Source organism: Hirundo rustica, chromosome 18 (assembly GCF_015227805.2).
Source record: "Hirundo rustica isolate bHirRus1 chromosome 18, bHirRus1.pri.v3, whole genome shotgun sequence".
NCBI classification, from domain to species: Eukaryota; Metazoa; Chordata; class Aves; order Passeriformes; family Hirundinidae; genus Hirundo; species Hirundo rustica.
Genome location: NC_053467.1, coordinates 556,188 through 566,559, shown reverse-complemented (window position 1 = coordinate 566,559; position 10,372 = coordinate 556,188). Strand labels below are relative to the sequence as shown.

The 10,372-nt window shown below is 66.2% G+C and overlaps 1 protein-coding gene across 4 annotated transcripts in view; it reads left to right on the top strand.

Moving 5' to 3' along the window:
• Window positions 1–234: 234 nt before the first annotated feature.
• PIK3R6 (phosphoinositide-3-kinase regulatory subunit 6) overlaps window positions 235–10,372 on the top strand; it is a 29,487-nt gene continuing 19,349 nt past the window's right edge. Inside the window, exons 1-2 of one of the 4 annotated variants that reach the window (XM_040081636.2) lie at window positions 235–817; window positions 8,947–9,042. In XM_040081636.2, coding sequence (XP_039937570.1) covers window positions 9,030–9,042 — 13 coding nt within the window. In that variant the 5' untranslated portion in view covers window positions 235–817; window positions 8,947–9,029. Of the gene's footprint in view, window positions 850–3,280; window positions 3,590–8,932; window positions 9,043–10,372 lie in introns of those variants that run through there. The other 3 variants (XM_040081635.2, XM_058422904.1, XM_058422905.1) reach the window with 3 other exon arrangements.

The following is a 10,372-nucleotide window of genomic DNA, read 5'->3' as shown; positions in this document are numbered from 1 at the left end:
TATTGGAGATGACTCAGTTTAGAGAAATGAGAAGGCAGCTCCAATGCCTCCGAGCTGTCAGCTCGGCCTCCCCTCTCCCCAGATCCCCTCATCTTCTATATTTGCCGGAGCAGGACTAAAAACAGATCTGGGCCGAAGGCCAGGGTAGAAAATAGAGCCGCAGCATCACAAGTGTTTGGTTTGTGACCTGTTCCTTCCAAACTGTAAGGAAATCACCCGGGGCCGGGTTTGGCCGCCTGCCAGGGGCAGCTTTCCCTGCAGGATGGGAGCGGGGCTGGGACAGCTCCGCTGCCTTCGGCCGGAGCCCCCAGCTCCCCTGGGAACCCCGGCTGCCGCTGAGCTGCGTCATTGCAGCAGCCCCGCAACGACGGAAAATTAAAGCGGGGAGAGCGAAGCGTCCCTGAGTAGCAGCCAGGGCAGGAGGGAGCGGGGCCGGGCTCCCCTGGCCGGGAGGGAGCGGGGCAGCGGCCGAAACAGGAACCGAACGTCGGAGGAGGAGTAGAAACAGCCCGGGCATTGCCACCAGGGCACTGCCACCAGGGCACAGCCACTGCCACCCTGAGACTGCCAGTGTCACCCCAGCACTGCCGCAGCCACCCCGGCACTGTCAGCCACAGCCCTGGGGGCACCGGTGGCAACTGCGTGGCTGCCCCGGGCTCTGAGGGGCCGGAGTGCGAGCAGCAGGAGGGAGCCAGCCCCGCGTGGGTGTCACAGCGGTGTCACGGGCTCGGCTGGCAGCGGCATCTGCGGAGCAGAGAGAGCTGCGGCCGCTGCCGTGGCGGGACAGCCCCGTCCCGGGGAGCTCGGTCCTCTCCAGGTGAGGAGCCCCCTCGGGAATTAGTGCTTCAGGTGAGCTTTTTGTGGTTCATCGAATCCCAGAATGGTTTGGGTTGGGAGGGACCTCAGAGCCCACCCAGAGCCACCCCTGCCATGGCAGGGACACCTCCCACTGTCCCAGGCTGCTCCAGCCCGGCCTTGGGCACAGCCAGGGATCCAGGGGCAGCCACAGCTGCTCTGGGCACCCTGTGCCAGGGGCTCTCACTCTCCCAGGGAACAATTCCTGCCCAATATCCCATCCAGCCCTGCCCTCTGGCAGTGGGAGCCATTCCCTGTGTCCTGTCCCTCTATCCCTTGTCCCCAGTCCCTCTCCAGCTCTCCCGGAGCCCCTTCAGGCCCTGCAGGGGCTCAGAGCTCTCCCTGGAGCTTTTCCTCTCCAGGTGAGCACCCCCAGCTCTCCCAGCCTGGCTCCAGCCCTCGGAGTATCAGGAGATCACTTCGGGAATCAGAGTTTTTCCATGTGAGGAAAATTCCAACTGCTTCAAAACCTCTCTGCGCCCCACCCATGCACAGAAGCGACCAGGCAGGGCTCCAAAATACCTGTAAATCCCAGAGCAGTGTCTGCAGGGACAAGGAGCTGGTTTGTCCCTGGCCTGACACACAAGAGGTTCTTTCTCTGCTTCGGTTTGGTTCTTCCCTTTTTTTCCCCACAGCCTTGTGACTGAAGGCTTTGTGTGAGCGGGGTCATACCTGGCTCCTCCTCTCCCCGTGGCCAGCCGCTGATGTTATCTGGGGGGATTTGGCAGTTCCCCGTGCTGCTCTGAGGGTTCCTGTCAGCTGTGCTTCGGTGTTAAACGACATCAGAAAAGAGGGGGAACCAGCCTCTTCCTCCCCCTTCGCATTTCCACAAGGAAACGTGGCCCCGCAGCGGGAGGAGGGTCAATGGTGCTCTGAGAGACGGAGAAGGCAGCAGGGGAAGGGCTGAGGCTGAAGGCTCCCTGAGGTTACGTGGGTTTTTGGGCTGGGATCCCGAACTCGGTGGCTCTTGCGCACCCGGCACGGAGCGGGGGTGGAGCCCCTGCCGCCCGTCCCGGCCCGTGCCAAGCGCGGGGCTCACCCCTGTCCTGCCAGAGCCCTCTTCCCTCCGGGATTTGCATGGAAAACAGGAGAGCGCGCCCTGCCCGTGCCGCAGCTCCTGCGCGCTGGGGCGCTCCTGCTGAGGCGGGACGGACAGAGGGACAGGGGGACAACGCACTAGGGAGCAGGGACACCCCAAAGCTTTGTGACCCTGGCAGGGACGGACAGCATCCCGCGTGCGCCCGGGCCGTGCCGCGCTGCGTGTGCGCGTCCCTCACGGGCGGGACAGCCCGAGAGTGAGCACAGCCCGGGGGGATCGAGGATGTTTTCACCGCCTCTGCTGCTCCCGGAGCCTTCCTGCCCGCGGGGCGGCTCCGGGCGGCGCTGGGGAAGGGGATGCAGCACTCGGCACCAGCGCAGCGAGAGGGAATTGAGGGCGGGGGACGCTGAGAGCCCGAGCTGCCCCCTCCTGCCTTTCTGTCCCGCTCAGGAAGGAAGCAGGTTATTTTTAAACCTGGGCCAGGTACGGAGCGGTACCTACGGCTTTTCCTCGGGCGAGAGAAATGGGAAGGGCTGCAGCGTCAGCTGTAGCTCCCATGCTCCCTCCAAAAGGATTTTCTTCCCCAAACCTCCCCTTGTTCCCCTTTCCCTCCAGCAGAGCTCAGCGCCTCTGACCCCGCTCCAGGCACCAGGTGGGCGAGGGGCTGATCCAGCTGGCCACAGGAGGGGACAGCTCCGGCCGTGGCGGTCACTGGGCCGGGGCTGTGCCCAGCAGAGCCTGGGGCGCGCCCGTGGGCACAGCCGTGGGCACAGCCCCGGCTCATCCCGCCCTGCCCCAGGCCCCACAGCGAGCGGCGCTCACGGCTCATCTCCATATTTGGGCTGTGTCCCCAGAGCCGTCCCCGGTGCCAGCCCGCGGCTGTGCCGGCCCGCACGCACGTCCCGGGCGGCACCGAGCGCCAGGGCACCGCCAGAGCCGAGCAGCTCACCCCGGAGCCCTGGGTCCTACAGGTGACAATGACAGACGCCCTGCTGAGCGCGGCCAGCCCTGCTCCGGGACAGCCACGCCGCTCCAGGAGCGCATTCCAGGGGGCCCGGCCACCCCTGCCCGGCTGCGGCCCGAGCTGGCAGCGGCAGGAGCTGCCCTGAGCGAAGGCAGATGCGGGCGATGCTGCGGGCGGGAGGCGCTGGCACAGGCGCAGAGGCCGCGCCTGGAACGGGCGGCTGGAAAAGCGTCCCGGGATGGAGTCCTGGTCTCCCGGAGCAACGCTGTTTGTTGGAGCGCCCGGGCTGGCTCTGCCTCCCCGGGAGGCGGCAGCGCAGGGATGGTCCCTGCCTGGGGAGGCTGTGCCAGGGCCGGTGCCAGGGGCGGTGCCAGGGCTCGCAGGCTCATCCCAGAGCAGCCCGACCTGCGGGGCTGGTTTAAGGGGTTCGGAGCCGGGGCAGGGCTCAGCCTCCCTCCCCGCTGCCGCCAGCCCCGGGGAGCGGCAGAGACCCACGCGGGGACAGCTCTGTCACCGGGGGCTCCTCCGCGGAGGAGGAAGTTGTCTCGAAATAACTCGCGCTTCCCTTTCTGCCCCGCACGCCTCGACTCCGCTGCCGAGCCCGGGAGCCGCCGGGGCACCCGCGCCCCGTCCCCGATGTCCCCTGCGGGACCCCGCGGTGCCCCCCGAGCTGACCGGGCCCCCGCGGGGGGCTGCGGCTCCCTGGGCCCCCCGTGCCGGCCCTGAGGAAGGTAAGAGCCCCGGAGGGCGCCGTGCTCCCTGCCCCTGGGAATCCTGCGGCTCAGCCGCTCCCGGGGCTGCTCTGGCGCTGCGCGGAGCTTTGGCTGGGGGCTGGCACCGAGCGCCGAGTGCCGCGGGTGAAAGGGCCTGGAAAGCCTCGGGTGGGAGCAGAGCCGTTCCTGATCTCGGGAAGAATGAGGGGAGGGAGCCGCGGCGGTGCGGGAGATCGGCAGCGCGCCGCTCAAGGGAATTTTGCGCCAGCTCCCGTGCCAGCCGGCGGGTCCTGCAGGGCAGGGGCTTTGCCCTGGGGCCTGTCCCAGGCGGGAGCAGGGGGCTTTGGTGTCCCGGAGGGGATCCCGGGTGGGTTTGGTGTGGTCGCTGCCCTGGCCCGGTTCCAGCCCCTCGGTCACCCCTGCGCGGCCCCGGCCGCTGCGCTTGGCTTTGTTCTGTGCTCTGGTCGGTGCGAGGGGCGGTCACCGGCCCGACAGCCGCCTGCCCGCCGCCGCCCCGGGGCTCCCCGTGCCCGGGGGCTGCGCTGGGGGATTCGGCCCGGCCGGGGGTGATGCCCGTGGGCACCGGCTCTGTGTGTGTCTGTGTGCGGCCGGGGGTGATGCCAGTGGGCACCGGCTCTGTGTGTGTGTCTGTGTGCGGCCGGGGGTGATGCCCGCGGGCACCGGCTCTGTGTGTGTGTGTGTGCGGCCGGGGGTGATGCCCGTGGGCACCGGCTCTGTGTGTGTGTGTGTGCGGCCGGGGGTTATGCCCGTCGGCACCGGCTCTGTGTGTGTGTGTGCGGCCGGGGGTGATGCCCGTGGGCACCGGCTCTGTGTGCGTGTGTCTGTGTGCGGCCGTGTGGCTGCCCGCCTCCCCTGCCCTTGGCCCTCGGCCCGGCTGTCCCCTGGGGCCCCGAGCGGCGGTGACAGGGCGATAACGGAGAGATGGCGGCGGCGATAACGCGCAGGGAGCACGGCCCCGGCCAGAAAGGAAGCAAAAGTCCGCGTGCACGGGGCCCGAGCTGCGAACGCGCGCAGGTGAGCCCGCTGTGCTGCGGGCAGGGCGCAGCGCTGCCCTGAGCGCGCCCTCGGCTTCGAGCAGGGGATCTCTGCTGGTGGCTGGCTCCTGCTCAGGGTCAGCCTGCCTCTCCCCACGGAGCAGCTCCCTGCTGTGTTCAGAGGGTTCCCCCGGGATCCCCCGAGCTCGGAGCAGCCCTGCTGTGGCGTGGTGTCGCTGCACGGGTGACAGGCGTCCTGCACAGCCTGGAAGGGGTTTCCCGGTGCCCCCCACCCCGGGAATGCAGCCTGGGCGCTCCCAGGTTGGCCACATTTGGAAGTCTGAGCTCTCTCTGCTTTTACCTCCCCTCAGGTGGACAGTGCTTGCCTGGGCTGTTTGTGAGCACAATGCCGGCAGTGGATTTCAAATCACACATATTTTTTTCCCCCCGTGATTGTTTTTCCAAAGTCGACTCCGGGGATGGAAAGAGGCGCTAAATCTAAAAAGCCGCTGTTTCCGGAAAACCCTCTCCTTTCCTTAGGAAGAATGAAATGTGACGTTGGCAAGGAAGTCTCCAAACACTCGGTGGTGTCCAGGAAGCTGCTGGACTTCCACAGCGCCGGCTCCAGCCTGGGGGCTCATCCAGAGCCGGGGGCTGATGAGCACCGGCCGCAGCGCCGCTGGAGCTGGCCCCAGAGCCGCCCGTGGGCAGGGCGCGCCTGCAGGGCCCGGCCCTCCCAGGGCAGCCAGCAGGCACACGGAGCCTCAGAGCCGTGCTGGAAAACCGAGTCTGGGCCCCAGATCCTCCTCCTTGGCAGAAGGAGCCCGAGGGGGAGCATCTGCTTCCGTCTCAGAGCCGTCTGCAGGCACAGCCCTGCCGGGCTGGAGTTAAACCCGGAGATCAGAGCAGGATTCCAGCCGGTGGAAATGGCTTTGGTGCTCGTGATCAGCCCTCGGAGGAGGGAGAGGGAGCTCGGGGCAGTGTCCCCAGTGCTCAGGGTGGTGTCCCCAGTGCTGGGATTGGTGTCCCCAGTGCTTGAATTGGTGTCCCCAGTGCTCATAGTGCTGTCCCCAGTACTAGGATTGGTGTCCCCAGTACCTGGGTTGGTGTCCCCAGCATTCAGAGTGGTGTCCCCAGTGCTTGGACTGGTGTCCCCAGTGCTTGAATTGGTGCCCCCAGTGCTCGTAGTGCTGTCCCCAGTTCTTGGATTGGTGTCCCCAGTGCTTGGATTGCTGTCCCCAGCATTCAGAGTGGTGTCCCCAGTGCTCGGGGTGGTGTCCCCAGTGCTTGGACTGGTGTCCCCAGTACTAGGATTGGTGTCCCCAGTGCCTGGATTGGTGTCCCCAGTACCTGGATTGGTGTCCCCAGTGTCCAGGGTGCTGTCCCAGCACTCTGGGTGCTGTTCCCAGCGTTCCTCCCTGCCTGTAAGGATTAGGGAAGGGACAACCCCGGAGGGAGGTGACAATTTCCTTGCGCACACCTGGGCCCGAGTAAACGGGGATCCCTGAGCAGGAGGAAGGAGCTGCAGAGGGATGAGCAGGGGGAGAATGGAGCACCCCAAAATGGGACAGAACTTCCCCTGGGAGCTGCTGGGCTGAGGCAGAGCAGGGGCACAAACCGCTCCCCACCCCAGGCCCCCGCGGCCGCTGCCCTTTGTGGGTGCTCAGCACCCTGTGCTCTGCCAGGCCCTGCTCTCGCTGCCACCAGCACCTGGAGCTGGGAACAGGGGGATTCCCTTTAACCCTGCAATTCCCTTTAACCCTGCAATTCCCTTTAACCCTGCAATTCCCCTTAACCCTGCAATTCCCCTTAACCCTGCAATTCCCCTTAACCCTGCAATTCCCTTTAACCCTGCAATTCCCTTTAACCCTGCAATTCCCCTTAACCCTGCAATTCCCTTTAACCCTGCAATTCCCCTTAACCCTGCAATTCCCTTTAACCCTGCAATTCCCTTTAACCCTGCAATTCCCCTTAACCCTGCAATTCCCTTTAACCCTGCAATTCCCCTTAACCCTGCAATTCCCCTTAACCCTGCAATTCCCTTTAACCCCTGAATTTATCTGCCAGTGTCCAGGGTGAGCTGTACTTTCACTGCCAAGTATTTCCTTTCTAAGAACAGAGCCAGGTGTTCCCCAGAACTTCTCCAAACTCTTGCAGAAGGCTTTTAGGGTCATCTAGGGTTTTTGCACCACGAATCTCAGAATTATTGAAACCTGAAGGGGGAATTGAGACTTCTCTTCTTGCCCTTCCTCTATCATTTTTTTTTCCCTGCAAAAGGAATAAAATCCAGCTGATGCCGTGGGTATTTTAAGAATTGCAGAGAGGAAGTGAGGATTTGCAGCTCTGCAGAGAAGTGGGATGAATGCAGAGAAGGCTCTGGTCGTGCTGAGCTGGCTGAGAGCAAAATACCCGGTTATGGGATGAGCTGTGCCTCGTGTCTGCTGCAGGGGAGGGAGGGGATCCCGGGGGATGAGGGGGACAGAGAGCACAGAACGCTCCTGGTGTGGATCAGGGAACCTCTCCAGCTACTGGGAGCAGGGAGGGGTTCCCAGGGAAAAGCGCCAGTGCAGGGTCCATCCCCAGAAATGGGGACAATTCCCATTCCTCAGATCCTTTCAGGAGAGCTGTGGCAGAGAGAGGGGCTGCCTGGTGCCCAGAGCTCCCCTTCCTCTGGGCTGGCACAATCCCTGCCTGCCCCGCTGGGACCCGGGATGGGCACAGCCAGGGCTGGGGGGCTGCACCCTCGGGGGGCACAGCAGGCAGAAACATCCCAGGGAAAAGGGGGAAATTCTGCTCATTTGGGTTCCTGTGCTGGTCAAAAACATCCCAGGGAAAAGGGGGAATTTCTGCTCATTTGGGTTCCTGTGCTGGTCAAAAACCATTCCCATGAAAAGCAGGAATTTCTGCTCATTTGTGTTCCTGTGCCAAGGGGGAGCCAGTGGCTGGAGCCTGGCGGGGCCCTGCCTGACCCCGCTCTTCCCCAGCGCCTGTTCCTGTGCGCGTCCTTTCACCCTCCTCTCCCACGGCACCTGCCCGTCCTCCCCTGGGCAGCGTGACTGTGTTCCCAGCGTGCTGGGGACCGGTGTTTGTCACTTTACGTTGAATTTTCCCGGGAGACCCAAGCACCGGGAGCGAGCAGGAGCACCGCGGGCTCAGCCGCGGCTGCCCTGCGCTGCCGGCGAGGAGGAGGAGCCCTTTTGGGGCACGCAGGTGAACCGAGAAGCAGAGTGGGCCTTTGCTAAATTTGGAAGCTCTGGCGGGCCAGCAGCGCCCGCCCCCGCAGTGCCAGGAGGATGCGGATGTGGGAAGCCACCGCCACCTCCAGCCGCGCTCAGCTGCTGCTTCCTCCGGCAGCGCGGCCGGGAGGAGCCGCAGGGCAGAGCCGGGGGTCTCCCGGGCTCCAGGGAGCTTTCCCAGCAGGAGCTGGCCCCCGGGGCTGGCAGTGCCAGCAGCTCCTCCCCGTGCCCCGCTGCTGGCGGCGCTCGGTGTCGGCAGGGATCAGAACGGATCCCTTCCTTCCGCAGGCAGGGGTCCAGAGGATGAGGAGGGCGGGTTGATGTCCCAGGCTGGAATTCCAGCGGGCACATCCCGATGTTCCCGGCTGTGCCAGCCGCTCCAGGGCTCGGCTCGGCGGTGCCCGGGCTGTGGGAGCCTCCTGCCCGTGCCCAGGGACTGGAGGGAATGCCCAGGGAAGGGGGCTGGGAACAGCCGTGCCACCCCAAAGCCCTCCCAGCCCGGGAAAGCGACCTGGCCACCCCCAGCCTGGCCGCGTTTGTTCCCAGGGGCAGGAACAGAGCCCACACGGGGCTGGGGAAGGTTCTGGAGGCTCTGGGAGCTGCAGGAAACCTTGAACAAGTGTCTGGATGCTCAGGGGCTCGAGTGGGGCACGGCAGGAACCCTCCCACACGTGTCCCTCCTCCTCCTCCTGCAGCTGCAGGGTTCTTGGGTGTGGTGATGGAGATTTACAGGTTTAGGAACTACCCGGGTGGAGTTGGACCCTAATTCTTCAAAATAAATAGGAAAAAAAAATAAATCTTAAACCATGGGAATTCAGGCTTTCCCCCTCCTTTTTATTCCGAGATGAACCTTGCATTTCAGGCTCCGTTTGACTTCAGCTGACATCTCTGAAATCCTGGCAGGGTGAGGATCCCCATCCCGCCCTCCTCGGTGATGCTGCTGCTCGTCCCTGGGGAGCTCCTCGCTGCCCGAGGCTTCGGGGGCTAAACATCCCCACGGGATCAGCTGGGAGCTGGGGCTTCTGCCCCGAAGGCAGCCCGTGCTCCCCGCTGGGGCTCTGCCGCTGCCCCCGGGGTCGCGGTCACTTTGTGCTCTCCCCAGGTCGGTTCTGACTGATTCCCACCCCCAGCTCGTTTCCTGCAGGCACGGTCCCGGCCCCGAGGCCATGCCCGAGCGCGGTGAGGGCTCCGTGCAGCTCCCCCACGAGCGGCAGCCCCGGCCCGGCCATGGAGAGCTCAGGTGGGTGACGCTGAGCCCCCCTGGGCACGGCTCCGTGCTTCCCATCGCGGCTCCCGGGCTCCCAGGGGAGGGGGGGGGTCTGTCCCGTGTCCCCTCCCGGGGCCGTGTCTCCTCCCGGGGCTCTGTCCCCTCTCCCGGGGCTCTGTCCCCTCTCCCGGGGCCGTGTCCCCTCTCCCGGGGCTCTGTCCCCTCCCGGGGCTCTGTCCCCTCTCCCGGGGCTGTGTCCCCTCCCGGAGCTCTGTCCCCTCTCCCGGGGCTCTGTCCCCTCTCCCGGAGCTCTGTCCCCTCCCAGGGCTCTGTCCCCTCTCCCGGGGCTCTGTCCCCTCCCGGGGCTCTGTCCCCTCTCCCGGGGCTCTGTCCCCTCCCGGAGCTCTGTCCCCTCTCCCGAGGCTCTGTCCCCTCTCCCGGGGCTGTGTCCCCTCCCGGAGCTCTGTCCCCTCTCCCGAGGCTCTGTCCCCTCTCCCGGGGCTCTGTCCCCTCTCCCGGGGCTGTGTCCCCTCCCGGGGCTCTGTCCCCGCTCCCGGGGCTCTGTCCTCTCCCGGGGCCGTTTCTCCTCCCGGGGCTCTGTCCCCTCTCCCGGGGCTGTGTCCCCTCCCGGAGCTCTGTCCCCTCTCCCGGGGCTCTGTCCCCTCTCCCGAGGCTCTGTCCCCTCCCGGGGCTCTGTCCCCTCCCGGGGCTCTGTCCCCTCTCCGGAGGCTCTGTCCCCTCTCCGGAGGCTCTGTCCCCTCTCCCGGAGCTCTGTCCCCTCCCGGGGCTCTGTCCCCGCTCCCGGGGCTGTGTCCCCTCCCGGGGCTCTGTCCCCTCCCGGGGCTCTGTCCCCTCTCCGGGGGCTCTGTCCCCTCTCCCGGGGCTCTGTCCCCTCCCGGGGCTCTGTCCCCTCTCCCGGAGCTCTGTCCCCTCTCCCGGGGCTCTGTCCCCTCCCGGGGCTCTGTCCCCTCTCCCGAGGCTCTGTCCCCTCCCGGGGCTCTGTCCCCTCCCGGGGCTCTGTCCCCTCTCCCGAGGCTCTGTCCCCTCTCCGGAGGCTCTGTCCCCTCTCCCGGGGCTCTGTCCCCTCTCCGGAGGCTCTGTCTCCTCCCGGAGCTCTGTCCCCTCTCCGGAGGCTCTGTCCCCTCCCGGGGCTCTGTCCCCTCCCGGGGCTCTGTCCCCTCTCCCGGGGCTCTGTCCCCTCCCGGGGCTCTGTCCCCTCTCCCGGAGCTCTGTCCCCTCTCCCGGGGCTCTGTCCCCTCTCCCGGAGCTCTGTCCCCTCTCCCGAGGCTCTGTCCCCTCTCCCGGGGCTGTGTCCCCTCCCGGGGCTCTGTCCCCTCTCCCGGAGCTCTGTCCCCTCTCCCGG